Source organism: Heterocephalus glaber, unplaced genomic scaffold, assembly GCF_053883595.1.
Source record: "Heterocephalus glaber isolate CG9 unplaced genomic scaffold, H.glaber_assembly_v1.0 deba00001673, whole genome shotgun sequence".
NCBI lineage: Eukaryota > Metazoa > Chordata > Mammalia > Rodentia > Bathyergidae > Heterocephalus > Heterocephalus glaber.
In genome coordinates this window covers 4,185,705-4,209,612 of record NW_028258410.1, presented here as the reverse complement: position 1 = coordinate 4,209,612, position 23,908 = coordinate 4,185,705, and the positions used below count along the sequence as shown (strand labels likewise).

General features: G+C 43.9%; 1 protein-coding gene across 1 annotated transcript; it reads left to right on the top strand.

The window, feature by feature from the left end:
• Positions 1-18,930: 18,930 nt before the first annotated feature.
• Positions 18,931-19,944, top strand: LOC101704459 (olfactory receptor 11L1). The gene has a single exon (XM_004870698.2). The coding sequence runs from the start codon at positions 18,931-18,933 to the stop codon at positions 19,942-19,944; it is 1,014 nt and encodes a 337-aa protein (XP_004870755.1).
• The last annotated feature ends 3,964 nt before the right edge of the window (positions 19,945-23,908 follow it).

The window sequence follows — 23,908 nt, the reverse complement described above, 5'->3', positions numbered from 1 at the left end:
GGCTTCAAGTTTAACTTTCACCTCAAAAAACTTTAAAGATTTTGTTAACACAATTTTACAGCTTCCTGGAGTGTGTTGTGTTGTTGGAGGGAATTCCTGGACTCTTAATAAAGCTGCAGAATCTGACTACACTTGTTTCACAGGAGCAGGACCTAGTGGGAGTGGGGTGCACATCAGCTGACAGGTGAACCCCAAAACTGGTGTGACTGGACTCACTCTAGGCTTGGAAGTTCACTACAGGAGACCTAGAGAATGGCCAGCCCCTTCCCTGGCCTTCCTGACTACTCTGGGTCCTGTTTGTGCTGCACACTCATTCTCCCTTACTCTTTCTTCTGACACACACACACGTACACCACTGCTTACAGGTACACAGCTGGCCACAGCTCTGCACATTTACATGAACCTCTGGCCTGGCTCAGGGACCAATGTCTGCCTGTCCTGCCTGAGCTAAGCCGCTTCTTGGGGAGCCAAGGAGCACTGCCCTTCAGAACTTGGCTGTGGGTCTGGGAGGCTGGGCATGGCCAGTGCCTTGGCAGCAGTGACCCCAGGGGTATGAGCAGGGAGAGCACGGGACCTGTGAATGCCATCCAGAAAGTGGCGGGTTCAGGGGAGCCCCGCCACCTGAGCCAAAGGTAACTTCACGGCGAGGAGCTGGACACCAAGGGAGCATGGCCATTGTCTGTTCCACACATGTGTGTCTGTGGGTCTCACATGCAGCCCTGAATGCAAAAGGCATGAAGATGAGGAAGAGATACAAAGGTTGATCAAACATGCAGTGAACAAAAAACACACTGCCACAAAGCCCCTCAGAGTCCTCCCCATCACTTGGAGCACACTCATCCCTCATCCTCGCCACTTCCTGGAGCAGCTCTGGAGTCCTCTTCCCTGAAGGTGTTTACCAGGTGTGATCAAAAACACGGTGACTGCTGCCGCTGAGCACCATTGGACAGAAAGGCAGCAAATAACCACAGGAGGCTGCTTCCTCATCACCTGATTCACCAGATCTGGCACCCTGTGATTTTGGGCTCTGCCCCAAGGTCAAAATGACAGGGAAAGGGAAAAGATCTAAATCCATTCAGGACATGGAGGTAGCGAGGAGAGCACAGCTAAAGACACTCAGGAGAGAGGACTCTAGAGGTGCTTCAGAAAGTGGCAAGGACATGGGATGAGTGGGCTCCCACCACGAGGGAGGATTTTGAGGGAATTCTAGGCAATGTGTCTTTTCCTGTTAGGTTTTTAAATTTAAATCATTTTGTTTGTTGCTACTGCCTCCTGAGCCTCATCTCTCAGGTCCTGGAGAGAGCCTCACAGGCTGTTAACCAGGAACAGACTGCTTCCCTGCAGGTCCAAGCTAGTGCAGAAGGGTGCCAGGCCACGGGAAGACCTCAGGCTGGGCGGGGATGAGTGTGTGTGTGGTGGTGGGGGGTGGCATTGCACCCATACTCAGGTGGGCACGCAGGGCCTGGCAGGTGGCAGCAAGATGAACCTGCAGGGAGAGGTGGGCCGTGACTCTGGTCCTCAGGGCTGCTGGGAGGGCCATCATCTGCACCAGAAGCACTGATCTTACCCACAGCTGAGGTGGCTCAGGGGGTTCCAGTGGGGTCACTCTGGGGCCTGAGGCCCTTCCATGCTGCACATGCACTGGCCCAGACCCAAGGAACTTCCGGGGGAGGCCTGGGATGCACCCTGTGTGGGATGGGTTACCCAAGGGGCTTCCTCTCTGGTCCACTGTGGTGATGTCCCTGCCATGCTCTGGTCCTGCTCAGTGCCAGCTCCCTCACTTCTGTTCCACATGGAGTAATAATTCACCTGCTCAGCTCTATGGATGAAGTGACAATGTGCTTCAGGAGGACCCGGGTCTCCCAGTGCTGGTGGGCCCCTGTTGGGCCAGTGGGCTTAGAGCTGCTGGCGACGGCTGTCTGCTCTCTGACCCCAGGAAACCAGAAGATGAGGGAGCACAGTCCTGCCACGGCCCTCCAGCTGGATGCGTGTGGTGTGCAACAACCAGGCTGGCTGTTCACACTTGCTGGTCGGGGCCTCCACATGTTTTCTTGTTTAAACTTGCATTTTTTCATGGTTTCTCTTTTAGGCCAAGACAAGCCTTTCTCTGACATAACCTCTCCCTGAATTCAGTCCTCCAACCCAGTCATGGGTTGTGTACACCCAAACTTTCATCTACCCTTCCTTGCACTCGGGTCCTGACATCCTGGTAATTCCCTGAAATGTACACTGCAGCTCATCTGAACACTTTTCTCAGCTCTTGTTCTTTTTTTCCTTCTCTCCAAAGAAAAAACCTATTCTATTAGTACACAGCTGGCTGTGACACACAGCAGTTCCGCTCATCCTGTGGAAGTGGCACACACAGGGCATCAGATCCTTCACCCCCATCTGGTCAGGCTCTCGCTGCCACCCTGTGGCCTCTGGGCTTGGGCTCCTGACTCAGTGTCTCCAGCACATCAGTTCTTGCTTCCCTGCCTGGGGCCCTATTTGCGCCACCTGGGCCCAGGGCTCTCACAGCCTCTCCACCTGCCCCACAGCCCAGCTCAGCCCAGCACAGGGAAAGGAAAGCTCAGCCCTGACTCAGCACTTCCTCATTTGCAGAGCTCCTCTGTTTTCACCACGTGATTCCACCCAGTCTCCCCTTGCCTTTCCACCCCCTGTGTTACTGTGGTAACAGACACCTCACAGAAGTTCCCAACCTTAACCACTCCAATTGTGCAGTTCAATACTGTTAAGCAAATTTATACTGTCGTGGACTCTGACAAAACTCTTTTCATCTTATAAAACCGAAGCTCTGTACCCAGAAAGTACTTTTTACATTTTTACTTTTTTTAGTACATTTGCAGCACATAATGATTAGCTTCATCAATAGCTGCTTTGTGTACATTAAATAACAGCTTCCTGTGCCCCTTCACCCCACTCAGATGCTGGCAATCACCTTCGTACCGCTGTCTCTGAACTGGACTACTCTAGGGGATTTACCTAGTTAAATTATATGTCTGTCATTTTGTGACTGACTTACTTCCCTTAGTATAAGCTCCTCAGTGCTTAAACACGTCACAGCACATTGTACAAGTTCCTTCATTGCTAAGGCTGGATAAAATCTCATTACCCAAAAGCACATGCTAATTTTTAACACGTCAATGGACTCTTGAGTTGCTTCTGCATTGTAGAGATTTTGAATGACATCACTATGAACACTGGCATAAGGACCTTTTCCAGACCCTTCTCTGGTTCTTTTGGGTGAACACTAGCAGTCAAAATGTGGGGTCACAAAGTAATTGTGCTTTTGGTTTCCTGAGGAATCTCTGTACTACTTCCACAGGGGCTGCACTATTTTATGCTCCCACCAACAGTGTACAAACCTGTGAGGGCTGCTGATGACCCTGTACCTCTCACTCCCGGGGGAAGGGCTCTCAGGAAGTGCACACAGAGACAGCTCTGGGGGCCAGCATAGGGCCTGAGCTCTGGTTGGCAGGCAGGGGAGCAGGTGCTGCTGAACTGGTGCCACACCAGCAAGTGCTCACAAAGGCACATTCACACGATAATGCTATGTATTTATTTATTCATTTCTAAATTCATGTAAGTTTATTTCTCTAATACAAAAGTACAGAGGCCAAGAGTTTAAGAATAGAGGCTGAATCCCCATGGTCTCAGCATGCTGGCTCCTTCTCTGTGCCCTTGTTCTCTTTTATTTTTTAAGGAGTAATATGTTTCTTTACTATTTTCTTAATTTTTATTAGGTCATGTTTGCAGTATATAATGTTTGCACTCATTGTGGGGATCTGGCTCATGTACATAGCATATCTTACTTCTTTTTAAAAATAATGTTATGCTAAAGAGTGATTCACACTGTTATTATACATATTTTGACCAATTCAGGGAGAAGAGTGTTTTCTACCAATGTTTTTATTCCAAAGCCCCTTCATTCTGAGCCTGCACAGACCAAGGGTTTCTCAGAATCACCACCCAGAAGGAACACGAGAGGGATCCTCAGACTAGAGGTGCAGGGGCATGCTGTGACCTGGCCGGGCATGGAGGGCCCCTCTGGACATAGCCCTGAGAGCCTGGGGTCTGCAGCCAGCCCAGCTCCTATCAGAGAGAGCAGCTCTGGCTCTGTCTGTCCAGAGGAGCCCAGCAGAGGACTACAGGTCTCCACCCTGCGGTTCTGCTGCAGGAATATTTTGAAGCTGCTCCTTGTTAAGTGACAACCTGGGGAGACCAGATAAGGGCTAATTTTGTGTGCTGTACCCCACATTTACTTCTTATTAGTAGGTAATTAATATCAAAAGCAGACTTTCACCATTACCAGCAGAAGTGGACCTGGACACCACCATGGGTTATCTTTCCCAGTGGTTTTCATCGTGGATCAATGTCACTTAGAGGCTTCTTCCCCCTCAGGGATGGTCTAGGAGCTGGAGAGCGGGTGGGTGGGATCCCAGAGTTGTAGAATTTTATTGCCAACTGCAGAAGAAGCTCAAGCCTAGCTGCATTTCTTAGATCACGCTTGTCACACTGTCTGTTTGTAGATGGATGCTGCCTGTGTGTCCTCCAGGCTCTGCTTGAGTTGAGAGTGGGGCCCCGCCCCTGTGGACCTCCTCTGCACTTTGCAGTGTCCAGGAAAGGGGCTCAGAGCATTTCCTATGCATCTAGACTTTCATCTTCCAGATGGTTGGGGCTCCTGCTGTCTCTCACCAGTGCCTGAATACCCAGCCCAACAAGAGACACTAATGTTTACATAACTGACATGGATCCATTTCCTCCAGCACCTGCAGCTGCCATGATGTTACTGGGGCCAGTGACTGTGGCAGAAAAACTTGGCTGTGCAGCAGAGCAGATGCACCTTAGCCTCCTGTGCACCCTGAGCCCTGCACTGCACTCTGGACGCCTGCCTGCCTGGGTCCTTTGGGGGAAGCGCGTCCTTTTGTAAGGACTGTGGGGCACTGTGCCTGGAAGGCACAGGACTCTGATATCTGCCCAGCAAGTGCTCATTCTGGGCTCCCACCCCATGATGCACCTGAGAGAAAGACAAGGAAGAGCAAACCCTCGAGGAGGGGACTTGATCTGCTCCATTATCTGCAGAGCTGATTTTGCTGTTCCAGAGTTGTCATCTCCACTGCGTGTCCAACTTGGGAGTATTCAGACAGGAAGCTTTCACTCTAATTAGGTGCCAGGTCGATAAAAGATCATAATAGCACCTGCTAATTTTATGTGTGGCCCCATGAAAACAACAGTCACTGATCTCTAGATGGGACATTTATCTTCTGAGGCTGGTTACTTTGATTAGTTCATTGCCTTTATTCAGTTGTCTGATTCCAGAGAATGGTTGTAAAACACAGCCAGCCACAGAGCCCAAGTTTGTCCCAGGACATTAACGCATTCCACGAAGTATGTTGCTAAAGACAGGCTCTGGAAGTGTCGGCTGCATTATTATAGTGATGTCATAATTCCATAGGGTAGCATAGCTTATTTTTATTAGACTACTATACTATTACTATAGTAATATTTGTGATACTCTTCAGTTCCTTCTTGCAACAGTAATTACCTTTACAGCTGCCACTAAATGAGGCTATGCATAATAATCACATCATGATGATATATAATTATCCAAAATTTCTTCATATGCTGGTTAATTAATTAATCATAACAATGCAAAGGAAAATTTTTTAAATTACTAGGAAATATAAAAGAACAAGTTTGAAGTATTATTCCAAGATAAAATTTGAATATTTATATAAATGTGTTGATTTAGTATATGTAATGGATATTTATTTTTAACCTAACTGCAGAATTATTAATATTTAATAAATTATAGTCAAACATAAGTATTTAGTATATGCGCTGCTTAAGGGAGCATGTTCAAACATAAGTTTTTGTTTCAAATGAGAAGTTGATAATAAGGTTCTCAATCTATAAAATTGAATGTACTGGAAATGGGAATAATTGAGGGTTTCTTAGGGTGAGTCGCTGTCATGAGGCAGTATCAGGAGCCCTGCTGCTTGTGGGGAATTAAGGCTTTGGGGAAGAGAGCCTGGGTACATGGGGTGGGAGGTGAGGAGAGGGCAACAGCTTTAGTCCAGGTGCACCGCTATCACAGGACACCAAGACGGGCTGGCTTCCTGAAGATCTAGTCAGAGCTCAGTGTTAGAGGCTGAAGGTCAGCTTGGCTTGGCTCAGGTGAGTATCCTGGGCTCTGTGCGCTGGTGGGGATGGTGGTGACAGGACACCTGGGGAAGGAGGAAGTGGTCAGGCCAGGCTTGGGCTTTGTAAGGACCCAGGAGTTGCCAGAGAACCTAGAGTGCCTCCTGTGGTCCCCCAGTGACCTTGGGACCCTCTACAGGGCCCTCTGTCTACCAGTGCCATGGCCTGGGGATCAAGATTCCTGTACAGGAACTTGAGATGGACAAGCAGCACCCAAGTCCCAGCAGGGGAAAAGGGAGAAGGCCACAGAGCAGCAGCACCTTCGCAACTGGTCTTCTGGCGGCTCCTGGGTGGAACAGGCTTGTGTCCTGGAGACACTGGGAATGTAAACATGTACACTATGCCTTGTAATTGCATATTCCATGCTGCATGCTTTTAATCACCAGTATCCACTGCACTCTTTTTTTTCTTAAGTTCTTTTATTGGTATACTTTAGGTATACAATATGTTTACATTTGTCATTGGGTGCTTCTACCTGTACATGATATATCTTGGTTCTTATTTTTCCCCCATTACTTGTGCACCTTCACCCCCTCCACCCTTCCCTATTTACATAGACTTTGTTTCCACTTTTTTCCTTTTCTCATAATTTTTCCTTTTGCTTCTTTCCTTTCCCCTCACCTTCCCATCATCCCTACCCCTTTGGACTCTTCTTCCTATTTCAAATTGTCAGTTATTCATTTTAATCATTTAAATCCTTATTTATATTTTCAGTTTCTCATAATAGAGAAACTATTCATGTGTCCTATTTATTTCACTTAAGAGTATGGCCTCAATATGCATTCATTTGGCTATAAATGACTTTAGTTTCTCATTCTTTATGGCTGAGTAGTATTCCATTTTATTTAAAAAAAAAACCCCACATCTTCTTTATTCAGTTTCCAGCTAAAGGGCACTTGCGCTGTTTCCAAGCTTTAGCTATTACAAACTATGCCACTATAAACATGGGTGCACATATATTGCTGTGGTATTATTCTTTTAATTCTTTTGGGAAGATATTGAGCAGGGGAACAGCTGGGTCAAATGGGACCACTAATCCTCCTTCTTTGAGGTATCTCCTTACTGATTTCCACAGTGGTTGCACCAGCCTGCACTACCATCAGGAATGGAGAAGTGTTCCTCTCTCTCCACATCTCCTCCAGCATTTGTTACTGGTTGATTTCTTGACAGCGGACATTCTTTCTGGGGTGATGTGGCATCTCAGTGTTGTATTCATCTGCATCTCTCAAATGACCGGTGATGTTGAACATTTATTTCATATATGTATTTGCTGCTTTTACTTCTTTGTCTGAGGAATGTCTGCTCAGTTCAGATGCCCATTTTGAATTGGGTCTTTTAATTTGAGGGGTCTGTTTTTTTCAGTTATTTATATATTCTAGATAGTAGTCCTTTGTCTGAGGTACAGCTGCTAAAATGCTTTGCCACATTGTAGATTGCCTGTTAGCTCTGTTGGTGGTTTCTTTTGCAGTGCAGAAGCTTTTTAATAAGACGAGATCCCAGTTGTTGATTCTCTGTGCTAGTTCCTGTGCTTCTGAGGTGTTGTTCATTAAATCTTTTCCTATGCCAATGTACTCAAGAGTTCTACCTAACTTATCTTCCAGCAAGTTTAGTGTTTCTGTTTTAATATTTAGATCTTTAATCCACTTCGATCTTAGTTTAGTGCATGGTGATAGGTATGGGTCCAGTTTTAATCTTTGGCAGGTTGAAATCCAGTTTCTCCAACACCATTTATTAAACAGGCTATCTTTCCTCCAATGATGGTGATTGCCTCCTTTGTCAAAGACGAGGTGGCTGAGTATGTCTGAAGTTGTTTCTGCATCTTCTAATCTATTCCACTGGTCCTCAGGCCTGTTCTTTTGCCATTACCATGCCGTTTTTATCACAGTAGCTTTGTAGTATACTTTCAAGTTGGTGATTGGGATACCCCCTGCCATATCTCTGTTGCCTTGAATTGCTTTTGCTCTTCTAGGTCTTTTCTGGTTCCCAATGAATTTTTGGATTGTTTTCTCTAGTTTTGTGAAGTATATTGGTGGAATTTTAATTGGATTGCTTTAAATCTACATAGTAGTTTTGGAAGTATGGCCATTTTCACTATATTGGTTCTTCCTATCCAGGAACAAGTGATGTCTTTGCATTTTCTGATATCCCCTTCGATCTGTTTTTTCAGAGTGCTGTAGTTTTCAGTGTAGAGGTCTTTTGCTTCCTTTGTTAGATTGACTCCTAGATATTTCATTTCTTTGGATGCAATTGTAAAAGGAATTATTTCCCTAATTTCTCTCTCAGTGAGTCTGTTATTTGTGTACAAGAAGGCTATTGCTCTTTGAGTGTTGACCTCCTATCCACCTACTCTCCTGAATCTGTCAAGTAAGTCTAGAAGTCTTGTAGCAGAGTTTTTTGGAACTTCTATATAAAATATCATATTGTCAGCAAATAATGACAGTTTAAATTCTTCCTTTCCTATCTTTATTCCATTTATTTCTTTCTCTTGTCTAATTGCTATGGCTAATGTTTCCAGAACTATATTGAACAGGAGTGGTGACAGTGAGCATCCTTGCCTTGTTCCTGATTTTAGTGTGAAAGTTTTCAGTTTTTGACCATTTAGTTTGATGCTGGCTGTTGGTTTTTCACAGGCATCATTCATCAGGTTGAGATAAAAACCTCCTCTTCCAATTTTCTGTAGGATTTTTATCATGAATCGGTGTTAGGTTTTGTCTAATGATTTTCCTGCATCTATTGAGATGATTGTATGGTTTTTGTCCTTGACTCTGTTAATATAGTGTATTACATTTATTGATTGATGAATGTTGAACCATCCTTGCATCCCTTGGATAAATCCGACTTGGTCAGGGTGTACAATCTTCTTAATGAGACTCTGTATTCTGTTTGCCAGTGTCTTGTTAGGGATTTTTGCATCTATGTTCATTAGGGAGATTGTCCTGTAGTTCTCTTTGTGGGTTTTGTCTTTCCCTGGTTTTGGAACCAAAGTAACCCTTGCTTCCAGGAATGAATTTGGAACACTTGCTTCCCTTTCAATTTCCATGATGAGTTTAAAGAGTAATGGCAATGGTTCTTCTTTAAATGTCTTGTAGAATTCAGCAGTGAAGCCACTGGGTCCTGAGCTTTTCTTTGTTGGTAAATTTTTAATTACATTTTTTATTTCACTCATTGTAATTGGGGTGTTTAGAATTTCTGTATCTTCTTCATTTAATTTTGGCAATTCATATGTATCTAAAAATCTGTCCATTACTTCTGTGTTTTACATTTTATTAGAGTACAAGTTCTCAAAGTAGCTGTTAATGAGCCTCTGGACTTCTGTTGGATCTGTTGTGACTGCAGCTTTTTCATTCTTTTTTTTTTTTTTTTGGTACCAGGGATCAAACTTGGGTCCTTGTGCTTGCAAAGCAAGCAAAGGAAACACTAAGCTAAATCCCCGGCCCAGCTTTTTCATTCTTAATTGCATGGATTTGCATCTTTTCTTTCCTTGTTTTTATAAGTTTGACTAAAGGTTTATCAATTTTATTAATTCTTTCTAAAAACCAACTCTTTGATTCATTGATTTTTTTGTATTGTTCTCTTAGTCTCCACTGCATTGATTTCTGCTCTGATCTTTATAATTTCCTCTCTTGTACAAGCTTTGGATTTATTATGCTCTTCTTTTTCTAGGAGCTTGGAGGTTCTGCATTAGGTTATGTATTTGTGTTTTCTCTGGTTTTCTAATATGGGCATTCACTGCTATGTATTTCCAGAACTGTTTTTATTGTGTCCCATAGATTCCTGTTTGTTGTACTGGCATTATTATTTACTTGTAGAAACTGTTTAATTTCTTCTTTAATTTCCTCTGTGACACATTTGTTGTTCAGGAGGCTCTTATTCAGTTTCCATGTTTTTGTGGGAGTATTGCAGTTTCTTATGTTATTGATCTCAAATTTTATTGTACTATGGTCTTATAATATAAAAGGGGTAACTTCAGTTCTTTTACACTTACTTAGGCATGTCCTATGAGCTAGTATGTGGTCTATTCTGGAGAATGACCCATGTGCAGCCGAAAAGAATGTGTATTCTGATTTTGTGCAGTGGAACACTCTGTAAACATCTATTAAGTCCATTTGTTCAATAGCTTGGTTCAGTTCTAGAATTTCATTGTTAATTTTTTGTCTAGATGATCTATTTGTGATAGTGGGGTATAGACGTCCCCCACTACAATTGTGTTACTGCTTATTTGGTTTTTCATGTCCATTAATATTTGTTTTGTATAGCTGGGGGAATTCATATTGGGTGCATATATATTAATGATTGTCATCTCTTCATCTTGGATTGTTCACTTGACAAGGATGTAGTGGTTGTCTTTGTCTCTCTTAATTAGTTTTGGTTTGAAATCTACTTTGTCTGCAAATAAGATTGCTACCCCTGCTTTTTTCTGTGTTCCTGTAGTGTGGAAAACAGTTTTCCATCCTTTTACTTTCAGTCTATGAATTTCTTTTTGAGTTATGTGTGGTTCTTGTATACAGCATATTGTTGGATTTTGCTTCTAAATCCAGTCTGCCAGTCTCTTTCTTATGATTGGTGAATTGAGGCCATTAACATGGATAGTTATAATTGATAGATATGGATTCATCCTTGTCATGATGTTTTACTTTTGTTTGCTCTTTTATTTATTTTCCCCCTTTCCCTTTAGTTTCTTACCTTGCCTGGTGGCTTCCCACTGTTGAGCCTCATTGAGCTGTGACCTTCATTTTTTTTTCTAGGATATTGTTTAAAATTGCTTGTAGTGGTGGTTTGGTATTCATGAAATTTCTCAGGTGTTCTTTGTTGTGGAAGTACCTAATATCCCCAGAAATTTGAAAAGATAATTTTGCCAGATACAACAGTCTAGATTGGAAGTTATTTTCTTTTAGGGCTTGAAATACTTCACTTCAGGCTCTCCTTGACTTAAGGGTTTGTGTTGAGAAGTCTGCTGTGATTCCAATGGGCTTTCCTTTGTAGGTGATTTGTTTCTTTTCTCTAACTGCTTGTAGGATTTTGTTCTATTGGGTTTCTGTTATCTTGACTATTATATGTCTAGGTGTAGTTTTTTTTATCATGGCTAGTTGGAGTTCTATATGCCTTACTTATCTGTATATCCAATTCTCCACCTCTGTCTGGGAAGTTTTCCACTATTACTTCTGTGAACAGTTTTTTTTAATCTCAATTATACTTTCTCCTGTTTTTTTATGGACTCCTATGAGTCTTATATTATCCTTCTTTGCATCATCTATCAGCTGTTGGATTGATTTCTTGTGGTCTCTGACTATTTTTAGGAAATCTCTTTTTCCAGGGTCCTTAACCATGATCTTGTCTTCTATATCTGATATTCTATCTTCAGATTCCCTTAATCTGCTGTGGATACTTTCCGTGGAGCTTTTAATCTCCTGAATATTTGTTTGAATCTGTTTCATGGATTCCATTTCTTTCTTCTGTTGGGTGATCATGGTTTCTATTTCTTCCTTGTGCTGGGCATTCATAGCTTCCAATATGTTTTTGAGCTTATCTATTTTTTTATCCATTTCTGTTCTAGAGCACCTAATCATGTCTTTCACTCTGCTCACCATCTCTGTAGTCATATGGGAGATTATTTCTGCTTTAAATTTTTCTAGATCTTCATTCATCTGTTTTGTTACTTCCTGTGCTATCAGTTCAGGGTGTCCAGGTGGTTGATTATTGGACTTTTCTACCTTATTTCCCCCAGAGTTTACCCTTGGTGTGGTGGAAGTCTGATTTTGTGCCTTGCTTAAATGTCTTCTCATGTTTGTTTTTGGTACTATCTCTTGTTTAATTCCTTGGTTGATACTTTGAAATTGCTTATTATAAGTATATTTGTTGCTTGTAATTAGAACCCTTATGGAATGATTGCTTCTCAGAGGTGTCTTCCACATATAGCTGGTCTTTAGGTTTTGAGTCTTTAATGACTCTGAGGCTATCTCATTTTCATTGTACCAGGAAGGGCCACTGACTAGATTGATAAAAAAAACCTTAGCCCAAGTGATACAATCAGCAACACCATAGCATCAAGTACATCTTAGAAAATGACATTTTGTGGTAGTTATTAATCTATAACCTTTTACTGTGTGAATTAAATCAATATCGAGGATCAACCCAACATATGTTTTTAGTGAATAAACTAATATAGTAACTTTACCCTTCGGGATGGGGAATTAGAAGGATTTGGGGAGGGAGGGACAAATAGGTAGAAGGATAGGGGAAGGTAAGCAGTGAGGCCAGAGGACAAGGATGAGAGAAGGAAAAAGAGATAAAAAGAAAAAGAAGAAATCCAAATTAGGGCCAGAACAGGAACAAAAAGGGAAATGAAGAACAATGTGGGACAGCAAGAGAGTGAGTGGGAGGGAGAGGGAATGGAAAGAGAAAAGAAAGAAGAAGTAAAAAGAAGAAGAAGAGAAAAACTAAAATTTGCACAGTAGGAAAAAATTAAAAATAAGGAAAAAACCAAACCAATAATACTAACTTTGGAAATAAAAAATAAAAATGAAAATGAAAGGCCTCCTTCAGGCTATCTCTCTGCTTTCACAATAGACAACATGAGCAGCAGTGTGCAGATATAAGTCAATGAGTCTCAGCAAGCCAGTTGTAGACCCATGTGATTCAGGCAGATTTCTGGCTGCAAGTCCCAAGTTGAGCTCCCTGTCCTCCTGTAGGGTTGAACTCTGCAAGGATCTACTGCAGGTTCCAGCTACCCTTCCCCTGAAGATAGTCCAGGTTCCAATGGGAGGTGATGATCCCCCAACTTACCCAGTATGATGGTCTGGTGGTCTGGTGTCCCCTGTGTGTCTTTGTAGTGTGGAGCCAGGTGGCAGTACATCCAAGAGGCCAGAGGAGTGGGGTGGGGGGGTCCTGCAGGCACCTGCATGGCTAAGTGGTTCACTGCTGTGGGCTTGAACTGGATTGGGTGTGTTCCCTGTGACCAAGGATCTCTCTCTGGCATTTGTCAATGTGCTTGGCACGAGCTTCCCCTGCACTCTTGAAAGTCATTTGTATCCAATATCTCCATTAGTGCAGAATAAGAGACATTGGGCCGCTGTGGCCTGGCTGGGTACTGGATGTGGATGGCAGCTTGCAGACGTGCTCTGTCTGCTTTGAGCTCTCTACCCCCCAGAGGCTGCAGTGATGCCTGAAGCTGGTGTCTGTCCACATGTTGACATCACAGGCCCCTCTGACTGGCTCCTGGGTGGGCATGAGGGTCTTTGGGAGCCTGAGGACCCTCCCAGCTCCAGGTCCAGCTGGGGCTGACCTGCATGGGAGTTTCCTTGTTGCTCTCTGCAGACGAAAGCAAAGTGTACACACTGAATTGTGCAGGCCATGCCCTGCTATCCCTGCGAGTCTGCAGCTAGATCTACACTGGATCAGATTACAACAGCACCTCATGCAACAGGGGACCACTGTGAGACTATGAAGGACATTTTAATTTTATCCCAAAATAGGACAGGAGAAAAGGCCTATGATGCATGCTAACCATGGAAGTATTACAGAGAGACCCAAGGTGTAAGCCACGTGCAGGAACCCAATTGTGCCACGGTGAGTTTGGGACACAGGAGTGTATGGAAAGTGAGTTACTGGATGCCTACTTCTGGGAGACAGGGCTGCGGGTATTCTAGAAGACATATTTCTGTCTGTATTTCCTTCCTTTGCTGAATTCTCTAAAAGCTATGAATCATGTTTCTGAAATCATAAATCATATTCTTTTGAGACAACACATATTAGAATTAATCATCAGTAAATAATAAATGATGCAGACTTCCCTTCAACTACATGTGAATTCACTGATATAATATCTATGCCAGTCTCAAACAAACAGTGCATGCTAAATGCATATTTGTTGAATTAAAGATGATTAAAACCCAAAAAAGTACATACTTTTGTTTTTGGTCATTATTTATTCAAACCTCCAACATTTTCTTTCAGTAGATGAGGGACTATTAGGTAAGAGGAAGGGAGTGATGGAGGGGAAATATTCAAACTTTCAATATGTTCTTCCAATAGAAGAGGTAAGAGGAAGGGGCAGGCAGAGGAGAGGGAGAAGGGGTTGCAGGAAAGCACAGAAAGAACACAGTTGGTAGGATGTAAACCAGCACAACCAGCAGGGAAGTCAGGGTGCAGACTTCTCAGAGAACCAAAGCTAGAAATTCCATTCAACCCAGCTATTCCCCTTCTAGGTATCTTCCCCAGAGAGCTGAAATCCTCAGACTGCAGTCCACCATGCATAGTCATGTTTATAACAGCACAGTTCATAATAGCTAAATCATGGAAACTGCCCGTGTGTCCATCAACAGATGACAAGGAAAATGTATTTATAAATGGAATATTACTCTGCCATAAAGAAGGATAGATTTGAGTCATTTGTAGGAAAATGGATGAATCTTGAGACCATAATACTAAGTAATATAAATCAGATATAAAAGGCTAAATATGGCATGATTTCTCTAATATGAGAGATTCAAAATATAAATAAGCTACATAGCAAAATAAAAGAGCAAAATTAAGAAATAGGTAGCTAGACTCTGTGGAGATGGGACAGGGACCTGAGAAAGGACTGGGATTAAAGAGGAGGGCAGACAGGGAATAAAACTAATGAAGATGTGACGTGTGTGTATCAGTCCCCAAGACTGACATAGTTACTATGTCTCACAGACACATACTAATAGAAATTTTAAAAGATAAGTTAGAAGGGAGAGCAGATGTGATCAAAACATGATACATGTATGTATGGAAATGTCATAGCTAAACCCATTGATTTGTGTAACTAATGTACACTAATAATTATTGTAAAAAGATTTCTTAAAATATTTTATTTCAAACTAAAAACGTAAGTTTATTTTAACCAGAAGTATTAAAACATTAGCTGTTACTAATTATTTTCATAAATTTAGAATTTTAAAAATTTTTTTCTATATCGAAAATGTTTTGCAAATAATTTCTTCAACTTATCTTCTAAAACTCTAACATGGTTTCTCAGGCCAATTCATATATTGCTTATTTGTAATTAAATTGAGAAATTTGCATTAGAAGGAGCTTTAATGTAGATTTCTCTAGGTGAGCTAGTGAACTGTTTTGCACATACATGTCTATATTTAACCACCTCTGTAATGAAGTCCTGATGGTGAAATGCCATTCTGCAAAACACAGCTGTCACACGAATAAGAACAGTTCCCTCATGAGTGGACTGCTTGCCGGGTTTAAAGAAATCCTTTTGTTTGATTCAGTTTTTAATTCACTATAATTATGACCTGTCCTAGGTTAAATTTTAAAAAAATCTATTTCAAAAGGAATGCAAGAATTGCATCCATCCCAAGTGTTTTATGACAATGGAGCCTCGATGGACAGTCTAGTATCAGAAGGCTGATTTCATTGTTTACTAATTCAATGGGCAAATTATGGGCAGAATATCTGGGGAATGGCATTCTCAGAGGGGCCAGGTCCTCAGGAAACTTGGGGTTATTAAGAGGAGAATCTGCTTCACCCAGCATCAGACAGCGGCATAAGATGGCATGGTCTGGCTGGCACCATGACTGCACAGTAAGGACTCGGGTTTGAGGGGGGCAAAACTGACATGGGAGCAGGAATCACTTGGGCCTTGGGATGCAGGCAGGAAGGGCAGGATGGGGAATCTCCTACAGATGAGTGTCTCATCCTTCAAGAGAAGGCCACCATGGTACATGTTTAAGTGTCAGATGGACACACAGGTTTTTGTAGATTTGTCCTGGTTCTGGTTGTTGGATTCTGAAATTACACTGAGCCCCATAAATTATTCCTCAATGTCAAGGAAAACTTAGCCTTTGAGGTTTGCTATCTATTTAGAAATAGTAAATGACTTTGCCAAAATGGTCCAGGATATAAAACCATAACAACAGAAAAGTAGCTAAAACTGAGTTCTTGAGAAGTCACCCAGGCATCCTGGAGAAAGTGCCGTCAGGCAGAGCAGATGCATGCATGACGAATCAGCCTCTGCAGTGTCCCAAGGAGAGGAGCCTGCTGAGTGAGGAAAATGCGGGTCCTGGCAGGCTTGAACACCAAGGGCAGCAGTATAGGATGCAGAAGAGCAGAGGAAGAGGTTGGCGGGGAGAGGGAGGAGAAGGCAGCAGGGCCCAGGAGACTATCGAGGTCTCCAAGCTTCCTTTACCCTTTCTCGAGCTTCCTCTGAGAAGCCAAGCACAGTCTGGCTCCATCTTTGTGAAGCACCCACTATTGCGCTTCTGATAGGAAAGGCGTAGTTGCTAAGATAGCTTCCCTTGGCATTAGTATCTCATGGTCATGTGAGGATGATATTCCCAGTGGTCTAACCACAATGGAGATAAACAGAATAAGACAGAAAGATCCCCAGGGATTGGAAAGGAAGATGGATAGCAGAGCAGTGGGTCACTGACAGGTGGGCAAGCTGACTGGTCCTGGCTGTTTGACCAGGAGTGAAGCTCAGTGAGTTCATCTTCCCTCAGGAAGCTCCCTGTGTTTTAAATGTGTCATGGGAGCTGCTTCCTGTGGAAGGTTGCAGTTCCTGGGCAGCTGCGGAAGGGTGCTATGAGGATGTAGGTGGAGAAGCGGCATTTTCCAGAGAGCAAGCAGTGCCGGTGGTGAGCGGTGATCAGATTGGATCTGGGAAAATACAGTACTGGGTCTGAGAGAAACAAAGGCTGACTTCCATGTCTCCTGCCCAAAAAGGAGGGAGGGTATTGAGCCCTCAAGAGAGATGGGAACTACAAGGAGTCAGGACCACTGTGGGGGGAGTTCTCCAAGCTGAGCAGGCCCCACTGTTCATGTCACACAGGGGAGCTGGTTACACAAGCTCATTCCAAGCTTGAGGGTTAGGAGCAGAGAGAGAATTAAAACCCAAGAGCACGGGCCCTGCCTCCCACCCCCCCAAGACTGTAAGTGAGCAGATGCATGACTAAAGCAAAGGCTGCTGGAATCCATGAAGGACAGAGTCTGAGAGAAGCACTGAAACCTGAGTTTCTGTGAAAAGCAGGGCAGCCTAAGCACCAGGGTGCAAGCTGCAGAGAACACCACGGGGAGCAGGAGGCTGAGGTCAGTGGGGCCTAGCAGAGCCAAATGGAGTAACAGGGAGAGAAAGGCCAAGTGAAGGAGAGGAGGGGAGCAGAGGACCAGAGCAGGCAGAAGAGGCAACCCCAGAACACAGGGAAAGACTGGGAAGGTCCCTCTGCAGTGCTGGGAAAGGAAAGCACCCAAGCCTCTCTGTGCTGACCTCCAAAGGCAGAGACAAACCTGCTGAGAGGCAGGGCTGGGGGAAGAAGAGGCAGTAGAGCTCACTCCTTCTCATGTGTGCATGTGTGGTGTGTGTATGATGCATATGTACGTATCTGTGTGGGGGTGTGTGCAAATATGTGTCCATGCATGTGTGTGCATGTGTATGTACCCATGAGCATGTGTATGTGTCTGTGTGTGGCTGAGAGTGCAGATGTGTGTCCATGCATGTATGTGCATGTGTGTGTACCCATGAGCATGTGTATGTGTCTGTGTGTGGGTGAGTGTGTGTGTACATGTGTATTCAGCACCGAGGGCTAGGTGGGGCTCCTCATTGGCTAGCCAAAGATCATGTCCCACTGTGGTGCAGATGAAGGCAGGAACTCGGGGAGGGGAGTTGAGATCTCCAGGCAGAGCTCCCCACCTAGCTTTGGCTCTTCCCATGGGAGGCCTCCTGCCAGGGACACAGAGGGGCCAGGGCTCACCAACTGCTGAAAACAGAAAGGGAGTGGAGCCATCAGGGAGCAGACCCCAAAGCAAGCAGCCCAGGATGTGGGGTGGGTGCTGTGGAGCTTATTGGGAGTGACTCAAAGTGGCAGCACCTCACTGTCTGTCACCCTCAGTTTTGTAGCAGCTTCTGTGCAGCAAGTGGACCTTGGCTTCATGCAGAGCTGTGTTTGACAAGAGAGAAATGGCAGGTGGAGCATGAGTGTGGAGTGTGCGCAGGAGGCTGTGGGCATGGGGGTGATGTCACCTCCTCTGGCAGCGAGGGGCAGAGTCCAGCAAGGGACCTTGCACACACACACATGCACACACGCACAGCAGGGCTTTGATAAACAGTGTCTGAGGAAAGTGAACAAACTTCCTCGTGGTGTTACAGGAAATATGCTATCTGTCTTCTCCATCAGACAAGAGACAGAAGTGCATAATTTTGATACAGCACTGTTGTTCTTGTTAGTTTCTGATACAGTGACAAGTAAAAGTTGTTTGCATTTAAGTCATACAATTTATTTTGATATGTGTGTCTACTGTGATAATCGCTGTTCTCAATTTTATTAATACATCTATCTCACCTTAGATAGCTGCAATTTTTTCTTATTTTGAATGTGTGTGATCTACTAATAAGAGCCCTTTTCTGCATCTTTCTGTTTCAGTTCTGGGGATAAAACATGCTGGGCAAGCGCTCTACCACTGAGCCACATCCCCGGCCCTTGCCTATGTCTTTGGATTGGAGACTTTAAGATTTAAAAGAAGACCAAGAAATGGAACTTATTGTCCCTTCCTGAGATCTTTCAATTTCAGCTTGTCATTTCAAAATGTGGTCATGTTAAAGAAAGATGGAGTTATGCATTTATTCGTCTAACAACCTGTACATACAAGGATACACTGTCTTAAAAATATCTGAAGTTCCAAACATCAATAATTATAAATGTTTTGTGCCTTGCAAGTGTGCTTCTCAAAAGTGTTTTCTGCCCTCCCCAGGCAATGGGACCCCAGAATACGTCCTCCGTCACAGAGTTCCAGCTCTTGGGGTTCCAGTGCCTCCTGGAATGGCAAACCCTCCTCTTTGCCATCTTCCTGTGCATCTACCTAATCACTGTTGCTGGGAACATGGTCATCATCATCATGGTGAGCCAGGACCCACACCTGCACACACCTATGTTCATGTTCCTCAAGTACCTGTCCCTCCTGGAGATCCTGTACACCTCCACCATCATGCCCTGGCTCCTGGACAACCTCTCCTCCAGGGGCCACACCATCTCCTTCTCTGCCTGCATGGTGCAGCTCTACTTCTTCGTGTTCTTTGGAGCCACAGAGTGCTTCCTGCTGGCCACAATGGCTTACGACCGCTACCTGGCCATTTGCAGCCCGCTACACTACTCCTCCCTCATGAGTGCAGACACCTGCACCCGGCTGGTGGCTCTCTGCTGGCTCGCAGGGGTGGGTACTGGCTTCCTGCCTTCCCTGACAATCTGTAGGCTGGACTTCTGTGGGCCCAACCAGATTAACCACTTCTTCTGTGACCTCCCTCCACTGATGCAGCTCGCCTGCTCCAGCATCCACTCCACAGAGCTGCTCATCTTCATCCTCTCCATTGCAGTGCTGTGTGTTTGCTTCTTCCTGACTCTCCTGTCCTACGTCTCCATCGTGTCTTCCATCCTGAGAATCCCATCAGCAGCTGGCCGCACCAAGGCCTTCTCTACCTGCGGCTCCCACCTGGCAGTTGTCACCATCTACTATGGGACCATGATCTCCATGTACGTGCGTCCCAATGTGCACTTGTCTCCTGAAGCCAACAAGGTCATCTCTGTCTTCTACACCGTGGTCACACCACTGCTGAATCCAGTTATCTACAGCTTGAGGAACAGAGACTTCAAACGGGCTATGAGAGCAGCCATGGAAAGGAAGTGCAGCAGCTATAGGGTGAGGGTGAGGGGAGGGATCTTCATTAGACAGCAGAGTCTTGGGAGGCACATGGAGGAGCACAGCCATGAATGAGGCCTTTACTGACTGTCGCTGTTGGTGCTGTGTGGAACTCTCCAAGCCACAGGGAAACCATCTCCTGGGGGCCCCTTGCCAGCAACCAAGCAGGAGACAAATTGTGCTCTTTGGGGCAATTCTGTCCCTTGACACTTCCACTTTTCTTTTGAAGGGAATCTCATTGTACAGTTCTAGTGCATGGTGACGGGGCACACATTACCCTCAGATTCTACAACAAAATCCTGTTATACCTATATGTATAGAAATTCTGGATTTTTATGTACTGTGAGGAGACTAGCCTTGACAACTTAAAACCTGGTGGATGACATTTGTTCTTATTAAATAGTTCTACAAAACAATGAATGAAAACAGAAAAAAATGGGATATTTGAAATGGATGTTGACCTGGATTATCTCCCAGTAATAATAGAAAAACAGATTTATTGAAGCACCAAGATCTCTGTGTGATATGTTAGACTATTGTAGCTTTTCAAGAGGAAATTCTAAGAAAGAGTGAGAGAAAAAATGAAAAGGAAGAAATGAAGAAAGGAAAGAAGGGAGATCTTAGGGAGGAAGGAAGGAAGGAAGGAAGGAAGGAAGGAAGGAAGGAAGGAAAGCAAGAGAAAAGAAAAAGAAAATCTGAAATACTTTGTTTAACAGTAACCCTGGGAGTCCAAGGATGTACAGAACAGTGCTTACATCCCTTTCCTATTTTATTTAATTCAGAGACAGTGTAGGAGAACTCTGCTACTCCTGCCCAGCATCCCAGCTACTAACTCCACAGAAACTGTTTTGATCTACAGCCTGAACTGTCCAGTGATAAATGATATAGAAAGAGCCAAGGAAGATGTGGCCTAAGGGAAGCACCAGGTCTAGAGTGGAGGAGAAATGCAAAAGGAACAACAAAGGAATGATGGGTGTCCTTCACTGGTGCAGTGAGGTCTGAGCAGACTCATGACCTTGGAGCAGCAAGGTCTGAATCAGCACAGAGTTAGCAAAGCTCTGTTCATGTTGTGCTCTTCTGCACACCGCGAGGATGAGGAGAGCAGGCATGGGAGGTATGGACCTGGCAGGTGTGGGCATGAGTGACAGGAGGATGAGACTGAGGCAGTGAGAGATGGGTTTCAGTGCAGAGCAGCCTTCGTGGAATGTCCCCACACCACACTGATGGATGAGGACACAATGTGGCTGATACTGTGTGACAATTTAATCCTCAGTTCCTTTTCAAATAATCACCATATCGTTGTGTTCAGTGTTATGTGAGCCAATATTCTATGACTTTTCTTATTATTTATTTTGATTCCAGCAGTTGAGAAACTGTCTCATGCTTGAAAGAAATCATTTCAGAAATCTGAGTTCTTCCACACACACTTACCAAATGCAGAACGAGCAGATGTGCCCGTCCTGGGCCATCAGCACTTGGTGTGTTCTGTAAGTTATGTTTGTGTCTGCCCTTGGTAAGCACAGGAATAAACGCTCACCCCCAGTGACTCCAGCTGATCCTGGCATTCTCTGTGCAGTCCTGGAAATATAAATGTCCCCTTCAAGATGAATTTCCCCTGTATCTGTGCTTTGAGCAAAGCACGATGACCCGGCCCCGGCTCTCATCTGATGCCCATGTTCCCAAAGGTGGAAAATGAAGCACCACACCAGAAATGAGTGATGAGCAGGTGTGTGCAGGAGGGAGGAGGTGCAGCCTGGGCCAGGGCATCCTTTCATCTGACCAGCGCCCTCAGTGGGCTCAGGCTTGCACACTCTGTGGATGTTTAAAAGGAGGCACACTTGTGACTGCACACTGGTCAGACAGCCTCTGCCCCATTCCCTGGTCGTGGCCTGGGCCCAATCCTCCCCCAGCCCCTGTGAGTGGAATGAGAAGGATCTTAATGGCCATTGTTACCCAGCAGCCTGGTCAGAAGAGGGGGCCTTGTGACCAGAAGCGGTTATCTCTAGAGGTGAGCCCCTCTCGTCCACCAGCCCCTTTCCAGTGAGCCACTGACCTTCGAGGACAGAATCTTCTAGACATGAGCCAAAGTTAACCTCTCTCAAGTTGCTGTTGGGTGTTTCCTTCCAGGGAGGAGAAGGTGACTGAGACACCCCCTATTCTAAATGCAGGGAGCATGGGGTACAGTGCATTTCATCAGTGAATGCTTAAGAAACTCCAGTTTAAAAGAAGTAAAAGTGATGCAATCCCCGGGATAGTTTTCCTCTTCAGTTACCTAGTTAATCATGCATAATGTGATTTTCCCTGAGCATTTATTGTGTGGAACACACACAGCCTAAAGCTTACCATCTCAGTGGTCTCTGCTACCCACTTCCATAGTGTTAGACACACTCACAAGTAGTGTGCTCATCACCTCCATCCACGTCACAGCCCTGTCACCTTGAAATTGAAATTCCTTACCCTGGAAGCAGTGAACTCTACATTTCCCTTTCGCTTGTTGCTTAGGAACCACCATTCTGTTTTCTGTCTCTGTGAATTTGACTAACGTCAGTACCTCTTATGAGTGGAATCATACAGTTGTTTGTCCTTTTGTGGTGGCTTATTACTCAAATTATTATAAATCTGAGTCCATGCATGATGTAACACATGTCAGAATTTCATTTGTTTTTAAACTGGGTAAACTTTCTGTAAGACACAGAATTATTTATCTATGTGTTTATTTATTTTTCTTGGGACCTATGTGTAGTACCTAATGATTACACTCCTTGTGGGGAGTCGCTACATGGATATACCACATCCTGATTCTCTTTTCTTCTTCAGGGTATCTTTATACAGCACTTTGCATACTCACATGTGTAGTGAGCGCTAAGGTTGCTTCCATGTTGGCTCTCAGTAGTGTCTCCAAGGTGTGCTGTTGCTGGCTTCTCTTGGTTTGAAAGAGAACTGGTAATGTTGCAGGCAGCTTTCCAGTCATTGTTGGTATTTTAAGATTCAGTGTGGCAGGAAGCTTTATATTGCGTAAACCCACTGCTTTCATGTGTGTTCATTTTTGAAGGGTTTGTAAGCATTCTCAGCAAACCATTACCTCTCTCCTCACCAACAAAAACTAGATACTCATGTAATTCTGGAGTATTCCACAGAATTCTCCAGTGAATATCCTACTTTTGTTTACTGAGCACCTACCAGGCAGCTGATTGTTGGCAGCTTCTACAGAAGTTATTAGTGGACAGAGGAAGAATACCTAGAATTTACAAAGAACTCAAACAAATCAGACCCCTAAAAATAAAAGACCCAATAAAAAACTGACATGAATAGACACTTCTCAGAAGAAGAAATACAAATATATAAAAATATATCTAAAATATGTAAATATATAAAAAAGTAGTCAACATATTTGGCATTAGAGGGAAATTTTTTTTAAAGCATTAAGATCCCATCCTACTCCAAAAATGGCTAAAATTAAAAAACAATAACAATAACATATGCTGGAAAACTGCAGGAAAAAAAGGCATCCTTGAAGATTGTTGGTGGGACTCTAAACTGGTCCATCCACTTTGGAAACCAGTATAGTCATCCTTCAAAAAACTAAAATGAGAAATTCTATTCATGATAGGAAAAAGTTAAAGTAAGTTTAGTGGATTAGCTATTAAAGTAGTTGTGGAAGCAAAATAGGCAGTGTATCCCTTTAAAAGCTTGCCTTAGCCCATTGCGTTTGTTGTTTAATGTGAAGGTTATATACCTCCTTTGATCTGTAGCTCCACTATAGATAGCATCCTAGCTCTGAAGAACAAAGTGGGATTCCTTGAACAAACTTGTGATATATGTGCCTTAACTGACTAGTGTTTAGGATGGTAATCAGTGCCAGAAACCAACTGTGTCTAACCATTAAACAAGAATTCGATCTTTATTTACTTAGCAAAGACTGCTAGGGATGAGATAATGACTAATAAAAGTATAAAAGGTGATAGAAAAAGAACGCAGCATGTGGACTCTGACCAGACCAGTTTCTGGTGGTCCAGCCTGCTTGCAAGTAAACTTTTAT